We start from the raw sequence: 25843 nt of genomic DNA on the forward strand, positions 1-25843 counted from the left end.
ATAGATTCGACATACACATGTTTATATAGTTCACACTAATTGTACAGTCTATTCAAACCTATTATAATGTACATAATAATAAAGCGTAATAACGAACGAATTGAAGTACGCGGTTAACAATACCATAACTTGAGCATAACGATAGCATGGATGCTAAAAATGCTAAACTCCCTGAAGAGCTTTCTCTGCATGATATTTTCAATTTGAAAGGCAATGAGAGAGGGTTAAAACCAACGACAAAGCTTTCAATGTAAATGAAATAAATACTGGTGATGTACTTGACCTGCAACTTTCACTTATCGTTTAAATTAATTCAAATTTTGTTTAAACCGATTAACAACGGCCTCTTACAGTTAACCGAGTTCAACCACCGTGTCCTCTGTAGGATCTTAACAATAAACGGATAACTTTTCCTATAGAAAACTCGAAGCAGCGAAAATTTGGTACGAGTGTGGCGAAATAAAATTATAGCGATACGGTAAGGTTGAAAAAAGAACTTGCACATTGTGAAAAACGCTGACAATGCTTTTATCTACACTTACGTATACGTATCTAATATCGTTTAGTACAATGAATTCAAGCCAAAAAGGTACTTTTGCTGAGTTACATTATTTCTCACACAACACACGATTCTGTATATACTTTTATTTATTAACAATCAATAACATATGAAAACATTATGATGTCGGTTAATTAAGCGCAATTCCATAATACTTCTACAAACTCTTATTTTCACTTATTTATAGAATAACACTTATCGTAGTACAAAATAAATCTAAACACGTGTAAAAATCGAAAATACATATGTTGTAAAAACTAATACTGTGAACGTTACATCATAAATATGGATAATCTGCGTATATCTTACCGATAAAGACGACTTAAATATAAAAGCACCTTACAGACAGAACACTTTGAGAGCTTCTAACAACAATATATGTGTTGCGAATAATCTCGCAGATATAAACAAACTAATGCCTTCTTTCATATATAGAAAAAAATAAAATATGTTTTTATATTTTATGTTTAAGTTATACTCTTATTTTGGACGGACATTTGTACGAATAATTTGCACGAATACTTATTCAATCAATTATCAGAAATCAGTCTACCAAGTAAAAGGAAGCGAAGATTGAAAATATGCGAAGATATTTAAGGTCGATGGGAGAATATATCGAATCAATGTAGTTAGATATTCTACGTACTACCGCTTGTAACATGATATGATATACCATTTATTATACTTCTACTATGAGAAATTTCAAACTATGTACTTTTCAACATTCGATGTATCAAACAATATAATATGTATTATCATATAACTCACATTTTGGAGTTATCTCTGTAAACGATAATTTATCTCGATTCGATGCTCATTTACATATATATAAACAGTCACTCGAGGACATACTCAATGCGAAACAGTTTGTAACTTATCGTAATAATATTCCTGACACAGCAGCGTACATAATTCGTAGTCAAACGAATCTCATGCACAGTTTATCGCTACACGGCAACTTAATAATTTTTAATGTTGTTCGTGAAGGTAACCCATGTGTCTTCTATAGGCGCCAGTACGGTGATTACAATGAGAGCTGCGGTGAATAGGACGATCACGACGAAATATATACCGAAGATAAATTTCCTGATTCCAGCGTGCTATCGAACAGAATGAGAAATGAGACGGTGAAGATTTTCAGAGATTCTCGGCGCACCGCGCCGATTCTTATTAGCAAGAAACTTACAGGAGCATCCTGTCTTGCATCCGGATGGACCATTGAACCACGAGAGTGCATGTCTTTCATCGGAAATGAATTCACCCTCTGACTCGCCTGTCTGTCAGAGGCACATCCAACGAACTATAACATACATTGATTTCCTTCGTTACATAACGATCCTCTATAAATATCCGACTTAGTACCAAAGCTGATCCAGATTTAGAGCTTTGCCTGTCTCGAAATCGCGCTTGTATAATTAAAGAGATTTTCAACAGTGGTCTGCATAATCAAATATGAAATATATTAGACATGATATGGAACTACTAATTGCATACGGGATCAAAGAGAACTGATTCCTCTAAAACATTAATAATCCATGGCGAATTAATTCGAAACTTTATGTCGTTAGTAACTATCTGAATATTAAAAACGACAAATTATAGCTTGTAGTGAAATAGGAATATTATATAATAACTATAATCAAAGTGAACTTATTTTTCATTTACAGATGGATATTGTCGAAAGCGTAGCAACAAAATAGCACGGTATTTGAACAAGTTTGTCAAGGTTAATTGGAGCAGCAGATAAAAAAGACCCATTAAAAAAAAGAAGTTAACCTTGAGACAGTCTTGACACATTTAGTTGTTCTTTTGTAAAATTCCAACTACCACCCTCTTTCAGTCTATTTATTCGACTTCTTTCAAGATATCCATTTATAGATGAAAATAGGACATCCGTTATAGATAAAATAATGTACATTGCACAAAATTGTACAAATTGAATGAATGTACGAGAGTTTTGATTTCGAAATATCAAATATCATTCTTACCGTTAAGATAAGGTGAGTCAGAATATGGAATACCACGTAAGCTGCCAGGATCCAGTCAATCCATTCCGGCAGTTTAGCCTTATTTAGTCGGACCGCGAAGAAAATTGCGATTACTGTGAAAGGAATTTCAATGCGTCGGTTAATCTATTGTCCGTGGAGAAAAGAAGTACACAAAAAACGCGTGCAGTATGAAAAAGAAGAGAAGCTTACTGCCGCAAATCTGTGCCGCGTTTCCAACGAACCAATGCGCCCAATTAAAAAGAGGTCTTCGCGGTGCTCCTGGATGAGGTCTCGCGGCTGCCATAAACGGTTGAATAAAGGCTAAGATTGTGGTCGCTAGTCCCAAGGACGCGTGTATCACCTCCGAACTCCATTCACCCAATTCGACGAATATTATTACAAAAGCCGCTATTGTCATCGACCATGTCAGTATCATAAAGAATCTGTGCCACTTGAGTAAACAACAGAGCAAAATAACATATTCTTGTCGATAATATTCATTGTATTTCATCGATAGAATTAAATTCTCATAATGAATGACATCAAAGTGAGGAACATAAGTGACGACGATATTATTATAATATATGAATACTCGAACCGGATATTAAATAATCTGAAGTTAAGTATCTTTCAGCCGTCTAAGATACGTTCAATATCATCCTTGGACATCGGCCAAAGTTAAGTGTTCTTTCGGAACGTTCAGACTCTCGAGTTCAACAACGTCAAGTACATTACGCTGTTTAAAAAATGTAGCGTGCTCTGCATACTAAAAGTCAAATTAATAAGTATTCACCGCATTACATGAAAAATATCTAATTGTCGAGCAAAATCGATACGTTTAACCAATCTCAATAGCAATTTAATTCTTGTTATTTCATTATGAACGTAACATTACGAGCATATTTATTGTCGTATGGACCGCACGCCATAAAGCAAACAATTCTCACGACGATCGGTACAATTTCACCCGGTGTCTCCCAATTAAAATCTGATTACGCAAAATGATTAATGTGTTCGATTTAAATTGCAATCACGCTGTTCGTGCGTCGACTGGTAATTTTCGGGAAGAGCCACCCCCGTGACATTATCAAATTGCCCTTCCATTCGCGGTTCCTCCGATTAACCTCGATCCCCAACTCATGAACCCAGAGACAAGAGCATCGCCCCGTCAAATAGGTGCCACCACACGCAACCTCGGGGTCGTTACTTCCACTGGGTCGAGATCTTACCAGTAGCCCAGTTTGTGCGCGCGATTATAGGAAAAATTGGATACTTACGGCGAACCAATGGTCCTTTCCACACAACTGTGAGCTGACCCATGTCTGCTTGTAGTATCTAGCCAGAAGAATGCCGATCGACGCTGTACCGATCCAAGACGCCAACATTAGAGCGCCATGAACACGAATTAGAATGTTACTCGCCGTAGTGTAACCACCAACGTCGGATAATAATTTTGCGTCACCGGTCGCGTCGTACGCCGTGTCATGGAATCCGATACCGTTACCTAAATGTTTCGACAAATGTTTCTTTAAACGTTTCTCCGTTTTTCAATCGTTTCACTTTGCGTGATAAGGGAGATGGAGAAAAAGAAAAGTTTCAGCAGAATTCTTGGAAAAAATCATTTCATCAGAAACATGTATCTAGGTTTATTACAGAGTATTCTCAATCACGAAGTTATTGCATTTATTCATTTTTATTTTCTTTATTTCTAAGAATAATGATAGATGAATAAATACTTTGTCATTGCACTAATAAAATTATGTCTTTTACTTATTTTAAAGTATCTTGGAATATTTAGTTTCCCAGAATAGCGTTAGAAAGGTTGTATAATATATAATTGCCAGCCATAAGTATTAAAAGTCCTACTGATATTTGATCCAAATTGGATCCTTCTCATTACCTTTATTTTTTTACTTATTTTGTACCTCGTAACGTAAAATATTAAATAAGGTAAAATCTCTTAGAAATTTTCAGTATTTACTAAATAACGTATCCTAATACTTATGGCCGGCACAGTAGTTGTAGTATCGCAAGATTAAATGAAATTGAACGTACTTTTTAAGCTTTTGCCAGCTGCCACGAGAAGATTGTATGGTGTGCTGACGAGGTCATACTCGCGGCCTTGAACAACCGTAGTCTTCTCTCTCCAAAATCTGCACGTGATTATGTCATCCTTGATCGCACTCGACTCCAATTGGACTGCTCCTTCCTGCTATAAAGGAAATCGCAAATGGATCAAGGTCACAAGAGATTTCTCGTAAACTGCGAATCGATGCAATCATTCTCACAAAGAACTAATCGATAACAATGTTACACACAGGCGAAAGTCGGCCATCGCCGCGGGGCTCATTGATCAAGATTTTATTAATTTCACTTGCTCGCGACTCGCGTGCTCACGTAACAGTGACCTCGATATTAGTCGCAGGTAGAAATTTCTTCTTTCTTTTCAATCCTAATTTTATTTAATTCGAATCATTGGATGTTTATTCGAACGATTAATAAAATAAGTTAAAAATTCGTTTTTCAAATTTGCAAATTGCGATGCAGACTCTTTGAACTTAGCAACCAGCTACAGAATAAAATTTGTTATTATTATCACAGAATTTGGTATTCAGTTCGTATCCTGCTTTAATATGATAAATAATAGAATACGTACCATGGGCTGGCGCATATTACGTTTTCCGGAGTTCCAAGACATGTGTAATGCAATTTCTCCTCCTTCGTTCGCGCACTCAACTACACTGTCATCGCCCTGCATATATAACATACGAAGGATTAAATAATCGTTCACCGTAGAATTACGTGAATTGAATCTAATATTCTACATACTTTCTAAGACTACACTTTTCTAATCAGTATAACCATTGTTGCATAAAATTTACCACGATCTAAATTAGGTATCCGTAATTATTTAGGTAGCAAATAATTAATGTAATTTAATTTAAAATAATTTAATTTAATCGATATTTTTGGATGACTAAGCACGATATACCAAAGTACATTATTTTTAATCAACAAGAAATTACCATTTTACTGTCATCGGATAAACCAACAGCGACATATTTACTATCACGTCCTTGCAATTCAAACAGATATCGCTCTCCTTGAACAAGTACAGTAACCGCAGCGATACAATTTTTGGCCTCGATGCATCCAGCTGGGGTACCAAAGCAATTCTTCGTGAAGCCACATCCGGCGTAGAAAGGATCCTCAACATCTTTCGTCTAAAGAATAACACGTTCAAATACAATAACTCGCTGTCGTCAAAGTTCTGAAGAAATTATACGTCGGTTAATACTCAAAGCGTTTGTACAATCTTAAGATTCGAGAACCGGGTACGAAGAACACAGAGATTTATACAGGACCGAACGCAAGTTTTCCAACCGAGAACGGAGTTTCCAGGCAGCTTTCCTAGTTTCTCTAGAGAAACAGAATAATCTTTCGCACGGAAATAGAAATAGAAGTTCGTCGTGTCAATACACATCTCATATCTGGCACGGACAGTGTCTACGTATAATTTAATCTAATAATACGAAAGGATGAACAAACGTTAACACGCAAAGTTAAGAGTACGGTTGATCCTAGAGCCAATAGATTCTTCAACCACGTTTATCGTCTGGCATGAATCTGGCGGTAAAGTTTCAAGAGATTTCCGAAAGATTTATTTTCATCCAAAATACGAAGATATTTCCGCGGCGAGAAATCCTACACCGGCGATACGTGTGTGCAGAGAAGCAGCTCGCGTCGCAGCCGGTTAATGGAGTAGTTTCAGTCCGCCACTCTGGAACTCCTCAATAAAGTTTCCAAGCGAGAAACCGGCGTGAATTCATTCGCGTGCCGCCTTTTCTCACATCGATCTCGTTTCGAAAGTGGACCGGTAACGAGGACGGTACGCAAAGAACACGTCGACCTGTATCTTTTCATTTGTCGCGGAAGTCAATTCAAACAAAACACGCTTGCAGCTCGTATTCAAGATGACACTCGAATCAAAATTATAACTTGAACCGCGGTGCACAGCAATGCATACGCAACGCAATGTGATTAACGTTGAATGCTCGAACATCAAGATATCAATTCAATGATTAATTACAATACAAAGTGGTCACGAATGACAAAAGAGACGCAGATTGATCGAAGTCTCGGAGGGACGGAAAATGTGACAACCGACCTTCAACTTAGACACAGTTCGCGAGACAGAATAATTGCGGACTTCGAGAGCTGATTATTACCAACTTCATGTATGTATATACATTTTTCATTTCTATTAAGCACACCTGCGAGTTCGTCCGATTTTGTCGTAGGAAGATTTTTGTACATCACACGGAGTAATTGGACTCGTGATTGCTTTAATTGCTCGTTGAATAAAGATAAGATGAACGCGTGTCCGTATTAGCGACCGTGGGATACGCTATTTTTCTGTTTCTTTCCATACTAATACGTTCTTATAGGCAATAAATGTTTCATATGCTATTTATAGTATGTTTAATATCTTACCGCTTTCAAGTACATGAACATTTTGATTTAACTATTTGTATTAATTATACGTAAACGTTACTAATATATATGAAATAATGGGAAATTAATGGTGAAAAAGAAGATTTATTATCTTCTACTAAAATTGACAAACGATATTCGAATCATTTGTCTAAAAATTAATCAGTGATAAAATTAGTCATAGTCTATCTGTCAATACGAAGAAGCATCCTAGTAAAAAGGGAAATAAAATTAAAATATGACTCGAGTAAGTAGTTTATCGTCCCCTTTTGTTTTACAACGTTTCACCGTTTCGCCATTGGCCCAGGTTAATCCTCGAGGCAGGTTGCGCGTTGATGCGACGAAGATAAAGTCACGTAAAAATAAATGGACAATGGAGCAAAAATTACGGGGCGCGGTCGGATCGGAAGATACACGAAAGTGAACGGCGAAAGTATATAAAGTATAAAACCAAGAGCGTATCCCGTTCGATGGAAATTATGCATTTGTACGAAGCTAACTAGCGTGCAGGTGTGCGCAATTGTGCATACATAATACATGTAGCAGCATATCGTCCAACCAATATACGTCGGAATATAAACTTACTTTTAACTCGTAATTATTGTACACGCACATCCCTTATCAATGTACTCTTTGATTAATTATACCCTTCTGTTTTGTTATTAATTATACATTCTTGTTTCTAGATACATTCATTCAAATATATCGTTAATTATCATGAAATCTATTTATCAAAAATTCCTTTGAAAATCAACTTTAAAAGATTTCTAAAATTTCTCTCAAGTTTGTAGAAAACCATTGTATTGCTTTGTATTTTCTATGTCAAAACGTAATAGAAATTCTTAACCGATCCAAGTAATTTAATATGATCGATTTATTACTTCAAATATTTATTTAGTATTCTAAATTACAACTTCTTATTAGACCCATACGCAACGTTTATGTACATATGTATTAACTACATTGTTGACCTACTGCGAATATACGCCTATGTGTTTGCACATGAATTAATTTACGCGATTAACAAAGCATAAAATTAAAAGCATTAAAGTAAGTTTTCATTAAAACATTGTTCGCTGTATGAGATAGTGTTTGTTAAATTATATAGAAATGCGGTTATTAAGAACTCAATCTTTTTATTGTAAGTACGGGTATATATCAAAATTATAGTAATAAGAGCAGAATATGATTCATATTTTTGACTGCGAATTTTTATACAAATTAATATTTTTCAGAATATAATAAAGAAAGTAGAACCTCGATAACAAAAAAATTGTTGTACCTACGAAATATTATAGAAAGCACTATACTTTTGATATTCTGTATATTTTTCAGGCTACGTTCATTTTGTACAATTTTTGCATTTTCAAATTTCCTATAGATGCATAAATATCCGCAGTCCAACCGTTACCATCGAGTATTCGTAGAAATACCCTATGGTACCTGTTAATTTCTCCATAAAATAGCCAATCAGTAATTTGCCAAAAATATAATAGCATGAATCGACTTCACATGTCATTCTGAACAGATATAGTAAGTACCATAGCGCGTTTGTTCGATCAAAGACCTTCACAATCGTAAACAGGTATCAAAGAGATAGTGGTTTAATAATTTCAATGTTAGGGCACGATTTTACTTCGCCAGCCCTTTCCCTGGATAGTCGATGATCAGTCGCGGTTATGATTATCGGGTGTGAAAAGCACGTTTGCCTCGTGATCAGCGGTCGGGACGTAATGGGACGCAGAATACTTACCTCGTAATCGACGGTCGGACTGTAATAGGGCGGCGTGGTAGTTCTCAGTGTACTGATCGGTGTAGACGAGGTCAATACGTCGATGGATCGCTTGCGAACGTTAACTGGCGGTGATTCCACGCCGACCCAGTACGTACTGTAATCCTGCGCGAACGTGGACCTGCAACGTGGTAGAATAGGGAGAAAAGAAAAAAAGAAAGAAACGATCAACGAGAGTTACGAGAAACATGTATCGATCCATGGACGGTGAAAAGGGAAATGGGAGCGTTTCAGCGAAGTACAAATGACTGATAGGAGGACGAAGATACCGTATTGGTATTGATTGCGGTAATTACGGTATGTTGGTTCTTTGAAAGAGTGCAATAGCCAAAGGTCCAAGGAATATCGTGTGTTTCGTTCGGAGCTATATTACCGACAATGGACACTTCGATCAATTTCAGGCAAACATATGTATGCGAATTATGGATGTGCTCGAATAAACGATGTGCTAAAATTCATGATGGACGAATTAAGACTATTCGTATTTTTCAGTATTTTCGATTTTTCTTTTTTTGTAAAATTGAAGGGTCTGGACGAATTCTATTGACGAAGTTTATTAATTACGATGGTGTAGTAGACGTGTTAATAATTGTGCTTCCGTGCTTTGCCTTTATTACCGTTTATTACCGTTTCATGTCCTCATTACGGTAACAAACATTTGGGACTTTTATCCTCAAATTGGATGATATAATGAACGATGCGGATATTCTTTGATATGGTGTGATAATGGATTAAACAAATTATATGCACATGACCGTCTACGTATTTACTTGTAATTAGAACATATTGTAATTAACAAAATGGAAGTATTGCGTATGATCCTAATTTGATGAACAGTGAACTGTGTACGTGAATTACAGTGGAGTATGCTGGGACATGCGATGTTAAAACGAGTTAATGTCGCAGTTTTTATCAACAGTTTTTATCGGTAATATCAGAATGTTATAATAAAAGCAGACGATGCAAGTATTACCATTTATCATTTTTATTTGTGTTAGGTTATTTTTACCTTTAATCGGAAGGTTGTACATAGTTTAACACGAACGAAGTTATCTTGCACATGACTGTATTTATTATAGCATTTACATACTAAAAAATTACTACTTAGATTTCATATCGTTTGGTAATACCTCAATATGATTGCAAAAATTATACTAAAAACGGAACGCTTTATTAAAAAATAGAGGTACATATATACAAATACTGTGTGTAATCAAATTGTTATGTAAATTGTTGTTTCTTTCAAGTACTTTCATAGAGTACTCAGAAACGAAATATTTATTCAGATTACTGTACACGTTCTCGTTTCTTCGCTGCAACTAGGAGCATTAAAGTAAATAATAATAAACATATTGGTACTTTTAATATCAGCTATGTACATTTGAAAGTAGGTAACTAAGCAAATAAAAGGCATACCAAAGTTTAGAAATCTCAACATTTGCAGTTTCTTTCATTTAAAAGTTTAAACAGACAATACAGGATGCAAATGAACTTGTAGGTGCAAACTTTTGAATACCAATGAAACACCAAACGAAACTGGAAAGTTTCCCTAATTACATATACAGATATTTCTTCCCAATCGAACAAACAGAGGACTGTCAGTTGGAAAGTCAAACCATCTTCGAGTTACTCCATTTAATGACCCTACAATTACTCTAGTTGATGCATCATAATCAGTCACGAAACGTAACCAACGTTCCTCTCCGTTTTCGTAAAGGAGGAGAGAAAAAAGGGTTATAGGAACGTCAATTCGTATTCCAACATCTCGGCAGATAAGACCATAAATTACGATCTTCCGGGTCAACGTGATGCAAACCATTACCAGTGCAGGCGTGGGAATAAAAGATAACAATGTTGAGAACGAATAACGAGTCGGAGTCTAATGTTGAAAAATCGTTTCGATAGCGTGGAAGAAGGCTTCGTATCGAACTGAGAATCAACGAATGAACAATCTAACTGGACGAGAGTGGACCAGATATCAGACTGTGTTAAAAGCAGAATTCAAACAAACCATAAATTTCTAGAGATTCGAGAAAAGTATAGAGAGATTTATTTATATGAATGAGATTTCTCGTTTTAATTACATATACGAAGATTACAGATGAAAAACACGATAAGTCATATCTTCTATGTTTAAAATTCGTTGTTGATCAATTCCCGGTAATTGAAATCTTTTTATTTCGCTTTGAAGCCAAATATGTGTTTCTTAATCCCTTTAAAGATTTTCAAAATACTACACGTCACAGTAGTAAGATCCACAATAAAGGGTTATTAAAGAGGATATTAAAATATCGTTTTAATAATTATATCTTTGGCTTCCATAAAACTTCGTCCGCTTGTCAGTTACTTTTAACAGGTTTTTAGCACATCAATCCTAACAGGTTGTTTTCATTTCCAATTACATCGTACTAAAGTGCTTCTATTTAGACGTAAGATGACAATGGAATTATAAAATCAATAACGATGTACTTATTATTCCCTTCTGCCGTGGTCTCCCAATTAAAATAAAGATCGCTTCGATATCTAGAACGATAACCCGAATCAAAAGGAGAATGAACGAATGAACTACGTAGCATGAACGAGAGTGGACTGGTACCGGCGACATGTCAAAAGCGGAATTCGAACGAACCGAATGGTTATTTATGGCTATCGGCATAAATTTCTCGAGAAGTTTTAATGGAGCTCGCGCAGCACTCTGTCCCCCGTATTAATTGAGCATTCAGAAATAACCGGTGGCACCGATTACCAGCGGAAAAGTTTATAACGAATGTCCCAGCCGTTTCACCGTTCACCGTTAACCGTGTTATATTGTATTCCGTGCACGGGAGATGCCGAGGCGCCTCCGTGCCACGCGCGTTCGTTCGTTCGTTTCTAATCGTAATTCATACGTGCGACAGATCGTGGCATATTACGTGCATGAGCTATATACACCGTGATCCGAAGACCGAGTTTTGTTCCAGAAATTGAATGAACGATTCATCGATACTTTGCAGATGAATTCTTGCATTAGCTTTGAATGCGATGAATCATCAATTTCCATTCGGTTTATTGTATGATTGCAGAGTTAATTTGTTTTATGCGGACTAGTGTAATAAATTGCAATCTGACAGAAAATCGATTCTGTTCTGCTAGTTACAAAAATTTTTGTATTCGAGTATTCGAGTTGCGTTATTTGATTTAAAGCTTAGGTATCTATATGTACACAAAGGTGTTTGAACACTCGGCGCAGAAAACTTTTGTATATGTATCGTACGCGTTATGTAAAACATTTTAAAACTTCATTAGCACTGTAATAAGACATAACTGATACTATTGTGATGGTAAGCGTTGGAACGAATCTGGTGATGTATATAGAAATTATTTTTCCGTGATGTTCTATTTTATTGCTTCATCGTGCAGATAGTAAGCAAGCTATTTGTATCGATTGTTATAAAAATCAGGAATGAGTAGTCGATAAAAATGACCAAACAAAATAAGCGGTGAATATAAAGTGGCGTTTTACAAACCGTGTAAAAACTTGTAATTCATTCGTTACGACGAAGAATATTCCAAATACGTCTTCAAGAAAATGTTTCTTAAACATCAGGAAGAATGGAAGGTTCGAGGACGCGAGAAAATAAAGAAAATTTTAATGAATTTAAAAAAGATAAAATAAATGGAAGTAGAGAAGTATGAGAAAAATTCACTACTAAAAATAATTGTAACGCATAATAATTCTATCGTAATTAGGTGTAAATGAAAGAGTTATGCAACCTTGAAATGGCAGTATTGAAAGTACAAGATCTCTGAATGCAAAAAGTCTTGATAGGATTACGAGAGGTTTACTGTGAAAGTATTGAAGTACGACAAGGTTTGATTTTCATGATCTGATATATCTTGCTTCCGCATTCTTACAAACCATACCTCTTGCACATTCAACTGCCATAACGTGGCAATACATTTATTGCAATATATATCATTCAACCGAAGTAAAATAAATTCATTGTAAAAACAAGAAATGCATACGATATTTAAATACATGATATCATCGAATTTTCTGCGATACTTTTAGTCAATATCAAAATTTCTTAAGGATATACGACAATTGATAGAAATTTGAACGAGATTACGAAATAATGTAAACCCGCGAGTGTTCTATCGAATACTCACTTGAAAACAATGGTGCCTTCGTAATTTACAGGTGCCTCCCAGTCAAACTCGAGATTGTGCTTCTTGCTGACGTTCGTGTGAGTCACCGCGTTCTTAACAAAAGGAAAAGGAAAAAGCATTTAATCGTCGTGTCGTGTAGCACTTTGCCTCTGTCCTTCGGGAGCGCACGACAACGTGATTCACGTAGCCTTCGAGAGCTTGCTAACTACGATCGAAACGATCCTATCGGGAAATACTATAAACCATCAAACTTTCTAATCGTTCGAAAAAAATCGTATTGATCGCTCGAAGAACACCTTTCAAACCCTTATTCGACCAATATGCTAAATTATTTGTTACTGTATCTGATACTTGTGTCGTTATTTAACATTTGTATCTGTAACATATTGTATTTAACATTTCTTATTTCGATCAAAACGTACGAAACATATTTATTTGTTTATTAGCTTATCTGCTCCTGTATGCATATTATTTAGGATGATGCGCTTGTTATTCATAGTCTTATCCTACTTATTTAATGATTATATAATATTATCATAATTAAATATATATATATATTAAATAGTTGCAATTAAAAATGACCTCCTATTATCTTGTAAAAATAGATAATGATTTCAAGAAATTTTATATGAAACCAATAGAATAGCTAATGTTGGAACAATCAATATTTCTAGAAGTCGAATAAATCTAATAAATCGAATCTAAATTGAATGGAATAACATTTTAGGTGATGGAAGTAGCTGTAATATTGAATTCTAAAAGTGATTTTCTATAAAAGACAGAAAGTGTGACTTGTCGTGTCTCCTTCCTGTAATCCTCAAGAATATATAGTAATTATAGAATAATATATAACATTATTCCAATATTTTATGAATTTATCATTTTGTCTATTTTTTCATTTTAAAATTGGCAAATATCTGAAAACTTTAATAAAATAACTTATGACACAGTAACGTGTTTACCTTTATACCCTGTGTGCACTCGACGATTCTTGCCGAATCGGGCAAGTTGGCGAACTCTCCAACGAATTCACCGGTCTCGGAGTCATGTGCAAGTATCATAAAACCCTCGTAGGCAAGACCGTGAGGACTTCCCAGAATTAACCGGACTCTGCCTTGTCCTGCAGCTGGTAAAACTTGGTAAGGAGGAGGGTAAGTTTCCTGCTTCGTGCTTCCAGGATGACGAGGCATCAGATCTTTGCATGAATCTGGCGGTGCTCCAATCGGCAGACCCAGCGTTCTCAACGAGAGAACGCTTAGGAAGATTACAAATGTTCCTTTCATTACTGTAACATACAAATTTTACACATTTAATCATATACGACCTTCCTTTTAAATTACGAAACTTAATATATTAAATTGCTTAATTGAATTACTAAATAAGTACTACCGCGATCATACTACATATTTCTTGCCTTAAATATACCTACATTTTTCTATTTCTTACAAACTTTACAAATGTGATCATGATGATTTTGATGAACACGACATAATATACGACTTTTATATAACGCGTACGGTATATTTGAAGCCCATTGTTTAATTCGAATTAGTGTAACAAGAATTTGCCAATATCAATTCTTTTACCTACGGTTTTTCTTCCAAATGATATAAGTTTGCGTTCGAACAATGTAAATTCTATCGTAACGCGAGTTTAGTTAATCGAGTATTAACTGCAGTTCCGTTACAATCCGGAATAAATGGAGTCCAGATAAGTGGGAGTTCTGCAGACTAGTAGCTACATTAATAACGTATCGAAATAAAATTAGATAAGGATTTAGTTGGATAAATTATTGAAATAATTCGAGAGTTTCATATTCGCAATAATTAGACCAATATTAGTCGGTCAATCTTTCTCTTCTCTCTTCACACGCTTTCAAGTATTTCAAAAAACACCAAAGGTCGCTCTTTAGACTTTCTACTTTGATTCCTGTATTTCTTCAAATTTTTTCTTCGCTGGTCGGTCCGATGAAGATTTCATACTAATGAACGAGCGTCAAAGTCGTATCACGCTAGACAGTCCCATAAACTCGTAAGACTAGTCTGTACAGAAGAACGAATACCATCGACGAAGTGTCCTTATACGAAGCGAATGCGCATTATTCAATCTACTTTTTACACGTTCCAGACTATGCGAAGACGATACAAGGATATTGACCCAATTCCAAGAATATCTACGTGTGCATAATAAAACCAGCTACATTTTATAACGTTGGAAAATTCGTGGTAGTTTCTTAGTGACAGAATGTATATAGATACATGACTTATACGACTACTTTTCTGTATACGTCACCCGCGACTATCGAACAGTTTAACACTATGAATGTGAAGCATTAGTCACCGCTCTAAACTGACCGGAATTCCCGCTGCTCCATTTCTGCACTTGCTTCGAGCATATTTAGTGCCATCAACATTGAGAACTTTCGTACCTCTTTTCCTGTCCTTCTATTAACCATTTCATAATGTATATAATTTCGTAAATTAGATAAACAATTTATAGAAAAATTAGATAAACATTTATTAATGATTTTCACAAATTAAATACTTTTCATCGATATAACTGTTTCTGTAAATGTTCATATATTACAGAATAAAAGTAACTCGAACGAAAATGAGAATAATTCATTTAAAAGTGAAACGTAAACCATGTAGGAATTCTATGATTTTCGAAAAGTGCTAGGAATTTCAAATGAAGTAAATTTTTAAAAATTCGATTGCTTAGAATCGAAACAATAACTTTGATGTTACTGTTCATACTTTACCATCGATAGGCGAGGGCTATGTATTCTAATAAATAAAATAAAATAATACTAGAGTATACCACTTCGCGTTTTTCTCTACGTTACAATGAAACAGATGAAGCGTATTTTTGTACTACTTATTAATAAATAGAAAAAGGAGCAGAAGGATCGAAAACGGGCAGAGAGATTAAAAAGTCGAACTTACAGTTCATACCCACTTTTTAATCAGCTTCGCTCTGAAAACTTGGAAAAATTTTGATCTATGTTATCCTCGCAAGCAGAATACGCAAGCTTCCTCTCGCGAGCATTTTCATAATCTTGTAAAAGAGGATGAAAAATTAAGAGAGAAATTCGGATAAGGAAAACGGGAAGATAAAAAAGATCCGTGCTTTCCTCTATTAAATCGTATAAGTTCGCGTTAGGTATTTTTCTTCGTAGGTGAAAAAAGATCGAGAACGTCTAGTGCATCGGACTGTTGGTTATCGTGGCGCAACTTTATGAGTTTAGCAATACCGTAACCGCAGATTCTGCTGTCCAGATGCGGCCATGATTCATACATCAATGAGAAAATAACGCAATCCGCGAAATAAGAATCTGTGGACACTTTACTTCTTAGTAAACTGCGGATATTTATGCGAAGCTCACATTTTCACGAATATAATTAAAAGACTGGCACCTAAATAGCAATTTCGTTAATCTGTTAAATAACTGCTAGAACTATCTTACTATACTTTTATGTATTATGTGCATTCCATTTGTTACTGTACTTTCAAATTCTTCATAAATACATATTTAATGCAATCTACTTACTAGGTACTCTACTTTAACAAATATTTTCTGCATTTCCAAGAAAAATAAAAGGAAAAGATAAAGAATTATCGCGTTCCTCCTTGAATCGAGTAATGCTGTTGCACGTGCCTCAACGACGAGGGTCGAGCTATTAAAGCTATTGCCTATTACATAATATAACTGGCGCGGTGTTTCAGTGTCGTTTAGGAATGTGCAAGCAAAGAAATCCCGTGGGTCGTCCAGCAGAACTCAATAGGTGAAAGTGAGCGTCTTTCATGCGTGGGTTGCACACAACTCGGCAGTCTTTGAATCGTTGTAAATAACAAAACGGTACACTGGCGATCCACTGGCGATCGCGTTTCTGACATTTTTCTACTCGTTCAAATATTTTTGTCTGTATACACTATTGCTTATATGTATTGAAACACTCCCATATCGTTGCAAATAGAGTGGCCCATGAAAATATTCGAACACTTACAGACACCTTTTATGAATGCAATTATGTGTGTCATACGCAACATTTCGACATGTCATTAGCATTTTAATGAGACTTAAATTATTATGGAAATTATTGTTAAGATTATATCGGTAAATTTTTAAAACAATCTGAAAACCTACAATAAAATTTATTGCAAACATGTACTTACATTACAGTAAAAAATCAATACATAATATGAACAGTAATATTAAACATATAATTAGTTAAATATCATCCTTCTGAATGCTGTGTGTTATTAATATAACGAATAATTATCCGATCAAATATTTTGACGATCTCTGAGAAGTGTAAGCTTACAATAAATATGTTGTAATTTCTATGTAAATTTTCAGATGTATTTCAAATCTTACCAATATAATCGTGATAATCGTGTCTCATTAAAATGCTAATGAAATTTTCAAATGTTTCGTATAACACAGAATATATATATTCGGAAGAAAGTTTTTATAAATGTTCAAATATTTGTATCACTTGGTAGGAATATTTCTGAAGTCACATTTTGTACAGATACGATTGTGTTCGATGGAATCAGTGGTGTATAATTGACTTCAATTATGTGAATTGCTGGAAACTTAGATCATCCTCTACGACTCTCCTCGTTTCGAAGAAATCATGGTGTTACGCTACCATTCTATTGGGGCGAGCAAATGGCCACAATCAGAAGAACGATTGTGTTTTAAGAACAATTACGAAACTTATTTTATACTTGCAGCCTGAAATATTCGAGACAAGGTCGATGCTTGCCCACTTCTGTTATGGTCCATTTACGCTATTGCGACATCATGGCACGTGCAAACCCGTGCCCCAATATCGAATTCGTTAGAATCGGGAAATCTAGTGAAACGTGAGCCATGACTCTATCAAGGAAAACAAAGAATTCCCAACAGACTAATATACATAGATTTAAATTCATCGGACACAATACAGAGAACTCATGCACTTTTACCAAAGAAAGTTTCACATTAATCTTGAGATTTTGAAGAAAATCCTACGACTCGGTGAATCTAGTAGGGATTTTAAAACTGTCCTGAATTATTTTAAACCTGCAAAATCTCTAAATACTTGAGGATTTTCTAAAAGTCTCGGTCGCTTCGAAATCTCCCAAACAGCCCGAAATTTCAAGCATTTCCATGAATTCCTGACATCTCAAAAACTTCCACGGATCTACAAATATTACAAAATTTCAACCTCCCATGTTCTCCGAAATTCGCGAAATATTTAAAGATCCGAAATTCTTGCATCCCACTGGTTCACGGGCCTGAACTCCATATATTCAGAGTACTACATATAAGTCCAAGCTTTTCTGTATTATATCTCACGAACTAAATTTAAATTAAAATCTCGAAAAATGATCGACTTTATACGCGAAATACGTATTTCTTGATTTTACAGTTTTGAAAGCGTAACTGGAAAGCGAACAACAGCTTGTTACCACTAATACACCAACGATCCGATCTCCGTAGAGTGAAAACGAAGAGAAATCTTCAAGACTGCATGCAAACATTACTTAACTGAATGTGTACGAGAATTCCAACTACAAAAGACGTATTAAACAGCTCGCTGTCTCGCGAATAATGTTTCAGTGTCAACGAATTTCATTCGTGATAATAGCGACGATTAGAGCGCACGTTTCTATGCATTTGTGGAAAATTTAACCTTCTCGCAATCTTACAATTTTTATCTTATGCTAGTTTTATTCTTGTACCTCTGATAATTTTTATGAATGCGGGTCTTCGTATTGTCGCAAGCCTTTCTAATACGAACGACAATAGAATATTTTCTCTCTGTGAAACATTCGATGCGTCGTATCGTTGCGAAAAAAATAAGAGACATTGCAAAACGTCGTGTACGTAAGTAGATACGATTTTTCAATTCGCGGCATACCTAAATCGAAATTGTGTCGCGATCTATACCTTGACCCTCTAAAACAATGGAGAACTTTCCCATCGACATTAGCACTTGCTGCTTAATTGTCAGTTTTTCAACGTCTTTAATTGCATGGAATAGCGGATGATCGATATCTTACTTGCATATTTTCCATTAGGAGATATATTTTTTATCCCACATGTACCTATTATATCCGCGTTGTGACTAGACAAAATGTAAACAAGCAGCGTAAAAACGCGTAATTAGTCAGCCATAAACGTTTGAAAAAGCGAAACGCATATTATGGATGCCGTACATTCAAACATGAACATAAGTCATCATGCCAGAGTATTATTCGCTGAGATTAATATCTTCACAATTTCCAACAGTTTATATGTATTATTGAAATAATACAGATACCATCGTGTATGATACATATCGTCGACGATGTATGGCAAACTTTCGTTCAAACACACTGAGTATATACACTATCCCGCGTAAGATTCCAGGCATTTTACCCAACCTATAGCGATAGTGTATAAATATTAGTAAACTATATAAATTAATGAGAAACTAATGACTAAAAGCGATATTTATCATGTTCTTGTAGAATCACCGAGTAATGAACTTTTAATTATTTATTTAAAAATTTACCGACGTTACATCGAAGCTCAATACACGATTGACATAATTGATGTATCTATTGACATTCATTAAAATTTATACACATATATATATATATATATATAAATTTATATAAATATATAAATATATATAAATATATATGGTATATATAATTGAACTAGTGACGACAGTTTATTATGAGTTTAGAAGAATTGATCTGTGTATTACAAATTAAATAGTCTTCTCCAGAACGTTTTGTTATAAATTTTCTTAAGAAATTATGCCATGAGCCGTTTCACTCGCGCAAATGCCAATATTTCATTGCATATTTAGTCTTTTCGAAATTTGTTTACTATGCTATAATAATAGACTACTAATACAGAGTATAACCATCATAAATCAACGCATCGTTTCTATTCTACGTATACAGTTCCCTAATTAAATTACATTATGTCAAAAAATAAACAAGTGTGCAGATCCTTTTGATCAGTAACCTATTTTAAATATTACTCGTCGTGGTAAAGCGAAAAATACAGGCTTGTGCACATGTATTATGTACAATAGACTTAAACGGGCACATTGTTCTTTTCATCGATGGAGTTCGTAACGGGGGAAGCCGGGAGGATAAAAATCCATTCATTAAAAACAACGTTTGAATGACAGATGAAGAGTTAAGAAGCACGGCAATCACGCTTCGCCGGTTATTATCATGTATCATTACGGTATTGTTCGAAACAACGAGCACAAGGCTTCCCGCGTTGCATTTTGCGGCTCGTTCCACCCGTGATGCACGCGCGCGCACGGCAACGCTGCTGCTCACCCACCGATCTATGGATCGTAGTTCGGAGAATGCACAATGTTACATTGTGACCGAGTTAACCCAAGGAATTGCGCTTTCGTTCGATCCCGTAGCTATCACACGAGGGGAAATTTCTAACAGCGAAATGGTACTTTCTGCGGCAAAAGAGACAATTCAATTTCCTTTCTTGCCTCTCTTTTCATTTTTTATCGTCATTATCGTTCGATATGATTTACGATTGAAAGTGCACGTCTGAAATGAAAAACGAAGAAGCAAACTGAATGTTATTGCGTATAATGGCTGGAAAGATTACTGAGAAAATATTTTCTATGTTAAATATTTCTATTAGAGCTCTCGTTTCTTTGAGATTAATTCATTTTGCGGATAACAATTTTTTACATTCAGATTAAGATACTTTATGCAGATTAAAGTATAACGTTTATGTAGATTTCAGGTTACAAAAAATTTATGAGTGAACTTAATCTCTGTCTGAATAAATAAGAAACAACGATGCGTAAATATCTTTGTCTACCTATGTGTATTTTACACCCTAGAGAATACTTCGATGTATACATCTTTTATTTCACACTTTCTTTCCTTATATATCAGCTCCAAAAGTTTAGAATTTATTTTTTGTTTGAATATTGCATAAGGATGAAGAGTGAGGTATAAAGAAGTTGATGCAGGCTTTGAATATTCTTTAAAATATCGTCATTTTCAACACGTGACGCAAAACATTGTCCTATACGAAAATCCAAAAATAAAACTCGCACAAAGATACTATACGGTGCCTCTATCGTGTCGAAAGATACGTGCTCTTATGAATTATACATAATGGAATAGCACATGAGTCAGTTGCGTGGTATCACACATTACACGTCATTTATGCAAATAAAATAACATTACATATCATTTATTTTCCATTTGAATTCACTCATTAGTGAACTGAAAAAAAATCATCAAAATTGTATAAAACATAATCAGAGAATAAAAATTATCAACAAAATTAGTTAAATGAAAAATATTTATGATTCGATGGACATTTTACATTCGAACAATAATTTTATACATCGAAATATTCCACAATTTCCGATAGAACTAAGTGTTTGGCGAATGTGTAGCCATAGTAACGTTACTTTCCTGTCCTAGAAATTCCTCTCTGAGCAATCTAGATTCCTACGTTAATATGTCAAACCATATGTTAATATAATATTTTATGCGTTTATTACTTCGTTCATGTATACCCGCGTTCGTGCCCTAGAAATTTCACGCTGAACATTGTTCGTAGATTCTTCTGCCGTTAGCACGACATACGGCGAACTAATTTATTACGCGAGCAGACTTAAAAAATATTATCAACAGCTACTATTAACAAACATAAAAACATTAGCTGGAATATTATTTTAAATTTATGCTGATTTTGCTATTTATGATTTAAAAAATTTAATCAACCTGTTAGCAGTTTAATTAATATAACATATTTATTTTTCTAATAAATCAAATTAGTTAGGTAATATAATTAGTTAACGTCAGAATAAATTGAAATTATGCTAAAACGCTATTCTATAAATTATTATAAATTCTCTCCAACTATTAACAATTGATTTGTTCTTTTCAGTACAGATTATATCGAAGCAGTAAGTTTCCGCGCCTTTATAAAATATTCAAAAATATTGCTCGCGATTCAGAAAATAATATTTTAAAGACAAAGTTAAGGTTCCGAAACGCTTTTAAAAATAGGTCATCGAAAAGAAGTTGGAACGATTCATTTTAATGCTATCCGATGCACTACTTATCAATAATCGATTCAGAATCAGTTACCAAAGGGACAAGGAAAGAAAGTTCGTTGAAGCTTCAAACGCAAGATTAACATTCTAAAACATTACTGAGGCGCTTATTTATTAATTGCATTGGAACATTATACGTGGAAACAAAATTGATTTCGCGTAATAGTTCAACGTTTTCATTCTCTCGACGAAGCGTCTGTGCACCGTGCCACGTGCAGGAATATAAAAACGTTCTGGCTGGTGACAGGTGCACCAGAAAACTTGTTTTTTAAGCAGTTCCCATAGAATATGGAATGAACCACGACTGTATTTGTCATGGTTTTATTTTACCAAGAGGCGTCTTGAAACTAGTCACTTTTTTGTACGAGTACTCTTTCCATCAAATAAATTCCGCGTGAAATTTCATTTTTATGTCAAATGTCGTGCGACCAATGGAAATCTGTCATCTGTATGTTACGCTAGGGTTGCGACTTTCGCATGCTGAATTTGGTCAATGGACCGCGTTGAATCTATCCATCAATAAACCCCATTATCGATGAAACAACCTACCACTGGAAACACCCTAAATAGAAGTCGAATGATTCCATGTTAACAAATACAATACATCTTAGATAATTAAAAGGTGTTTCTACCAAACATTGTTAGAATGTCTTATGAGTTTAAATAAGAAATGAAAGTTGTATAAACATAGATCATTTGAAGCTTCAGTAAGAAGTCGTAAATAGACGCAAATGCGTATACCAATTCGTATTTATCACAGTTTATGAAGATAAGTACAATAAATAGAGAATTATTTGGTCTTTTCAATAGTATAACACATCTACAACTAACGTTTCTCTCGTTTCGTATCCTTAATTGCGAAATAACATCTGGAGATCTGTACTCACGGTGCTTCATACTTGGTGATTTTCTCTCGTCAACTTCAATCTTATATTGTGTATTGAGTTAAATCTACAGCGTAATAAACACGCAGTCGGCAAGGCGTGAAGTCACGTGTAGCGGAACTCCGGTGTACATATAGAATCCTCGTTGATCCTGGTGAGGGAACACGCGCGTCATAGATGCATCTTTCAACGCAAAAAAACCAATAATTCACCGAGTCATCGATCACCACAAGAAGCAACACAATGTCGGCGATTCTGGTCTCGCAATCGAATCCCAAAGTGAAAAGGTTAATCTGTACAATCTACCGAGTCAAACCGGTGTCATAATATTTGTAACCGAAGATCATGAACTCAAGCCAATCTGTGTACGCGGTCAATCTCCGCGAATCTTCCTGCCACCTATGCGCGCCCCCTTCGAACTCTCCTTTGCACGCGAGGTTACGAGAAGAAAAAGATGTTCACTAAGTTCGGTTAGGTCAAGTGTTTCCCCGACGTAGTCTCGAGAAGCACTTGTTGATTCCGGACGAGCATAGTTCTGACCAGCACGCTGAGAACCACACCTTACGAGAGACTGTGTAGTGGATATACGGATCGAGTTGAAAGGCCCGTGAGACCACATCAGGTCCGTACCTAGCTAACGGAACCCGTGTCACGAGATCGATCCACGCTCTTTCTGATCCTTGTTTACAATCTAAACAATGAGCGCACAAGATTAGTTATGCGACATACCAGCATGTTGAAAAATGGAGAATATAAATAAATAGTTATAATAATAGGAATGGTTTCCTCATGTCAAAATCATAAATATATAGATTTTCAGATTTTTAATAAAGAACTGAGCTAAATTCTTTTCCTTTTCTTTAGCTTTAATACATAAATTAGGATTATGAATGTCACAATGTAACAAGGATAATTATACTGCAATTTTAATTCATATTTTCAAGAATTATCTGGTTGTAATATAATCAATCGAATCACATATTCATGATATTAGTATACAAAAGACGATATAATATTGTTAATGAATAATATTGTATGTAATTGTATGTAATTGTATATAAATTGTATGTCGATATCTGTAAGACAGACTATTATTAAATATAAATACAATACATTATATTCTCCCATATGCTATTTATAATTTGTTGTACATACAGATTTTTTCTTTATGTATCTGGTTCGGTCATTTTCTTACTCGCATTTGACTGAACTATTTTGCAATATACAGGAATAATTATCAACTTGATTTTAAATACCTAAAGGAAACGCCGAGAAAAGGTTAAAGAATGTGGCAAAGCCATACCTAGACTTCGACGTTACTGTGTATTAATGCTGAACAACAGTTTTAGCTTTTACTCTACGGATCGGGCATAACGGAGGAAAGGCACGACATACCAAAACTCCGTGTCGTGATCCCAGACGAAACTTAAGAAGAAACTATCAAATATCAAGGTGAAGCGTACGAGGACAAACATCCAATGACCAACAAATTATCATGAATAATTTGAGCAATTGTAATTCTTTATTATACACAGACTGTTAATACATAATTATATTATATATTAAAATACAAATCCAGCTAATCCATTAAGTACTACATACATATAATCTAATAATAAATGAAACATTTGCATTGTAAATTTAATTTAATTAATTTAAACATCTTTATTTCGTAACTTCAAAAATTAATCGTTTTACAAAGCTAAACAATACTAACTACAAAGATATCGCTTAGTTTAATATCAACTAGTATTGAAAATGTTTAATATAATATCCGTCGATAGTGAAACGGTATAGATAACCGATACTCGAAGAGAATATGTCCAGGAAATAAATTTGTTTAAAGACCCGTTATGCCCGACAGTGAATAATTAGTAGGCACTCAGCGTACTTGTTCAAAAAGTCATTCAAACACAGTGGTCTCGAGCCGTTCCTGAGCCGCCGTAAAGAGAGAGGGACTAACTACTTGCCAACAAAATGGGGGGTTCAGCGCACCGTACATTCACCGTATGGTCTTCACCTCAGTTTTATCGACGTTCCCCCTCGTTTTTCTCGTTCCCTCTCTTTTTCTCGTTCCAATGATGTTTGACGCTCGCTTACGCTTATACGTCCATGCATACCTTCCTACCATCCCTCACTCGATAACCGTGTCAACATCGAATTTCTGCCATACCATGCGAATTGACTGGAGCCGACCTCCTGCACAGGATTCGGAATATTCCTGAAAAATCGATTGCAAACAAATTTTCATTACGTTATAGTGGCATACATAAATCTATGATTTATTTATGATTCACAAATTTTTTTAACTCTTTCATTCCTAACGATTACTATAAATCCGCATCCATGTAATAAACTGCACATACTAGCGCCGTCTAAAGTTAGCGCTCAGTAAACGGTACCGATTGCGCGACGCCTGTAGCAACCTGTAGCACTGTCGGTGCTAGTTATAGTAATCGTGCTAATATTGCGTTTAATTACGTATTAGTAAAACGGTTTTTACGTTTTTCTCACTCTCCAGTGTTTGTGTAATATTAATACAATATATATTATATAATATATATATTAATACAATAATACAGAAGAAGCATGCTCCTGCAGAAGTACGTAAAAAAAAGTTAATGTAAGATATTTTTTAAGATAAGAAAATGACGGCATCAAAGGGACTAATTGTCTATGAACGTATCCTCAATGAGAGAACATACTTTGCTTTCGCCGATATTCCCGAATGTAAACCGTAAAACCGGTTTTAAAGTCAAACGTGTCCCGAAAATTTTAAGGAAAAAAGGAGTGTTTAACGTCTTCGATAGTGGACCAGGTTCAGTGATGAGTTTCATTGCATAAACACTTGTTAGGATTCTTAAACTATGTAA

The 25843-nt window shown here is 35.0% G+C and overlaps 1 protein-coding gene across 2 annotated transcripts; it reads right to left on the bottom strand.

Moving 5' to 3' along the window:
* Window positions 1-504: 504 nt before the first annotated feature.
* On the bottom strand, window positions 505-23554 carry LOC117236650 (putative ferric-chelate reductase 1 homolog). 2 transcript variants are annotated; one of them, XM_033499777.1, is made up of 13 exons: window positions 22974-23554; window positions 20325-20551; window positions 13945-14267; window positions 12983-13074; window positions 8795-8954; window positions 5574-5771; window positions 5204-5299; window positions 4603-4759; window positions 3825-4051; window positions 2758-2998; window positions 2548-2660; window positions 1746-1859; window positions 1394-1659 (listed from the first exon to the last, which is right to left on the bottom strand). In XM_033499777.1, exons 3-13 carry the CDS (start codon window positions 14263-14265, stop codon window positions 1519-1521), a joined length of 1860 nt encoding a protein of 619 aa, XP_033355668.1. In that variant the 5' UTR covers window positions 14266-14267; window positions 20325-20551; window positions 22974-23554; the 3' UTR covers window positions 1394-1518. The 2 variants fall into 2 exon arrangements, with proteins under 2 accessions (XP_033355667.1, XP_033355668.1); XM_033499776.1 differs by lacking the exon at window positions 20325-20551 and having other exon boundaries at window positions 505-1659.
* Window positions 23555-25843: the final 2289 nt, after the last annotated feature.

The sequence above is a fragment of the Bombus vosnesenskii genome, unplaced genomic scaffold (assembly GCF_011952255.1).
Source record: "Bombus vosnesenskii isolate JDL3184/JDL3185 unplaced genomic scaffold, Bvos_JDL3184-5_v1.1 scf7180000013351, whole genome shotgun sequence".
In the NCBI taxonomy this organism is placed as follows: Eukaryota; Metazoa; Arthropoda; class Insecta; order Hymenoptera; family Apidae; genus Bombus; species Bombus vosnesenskii.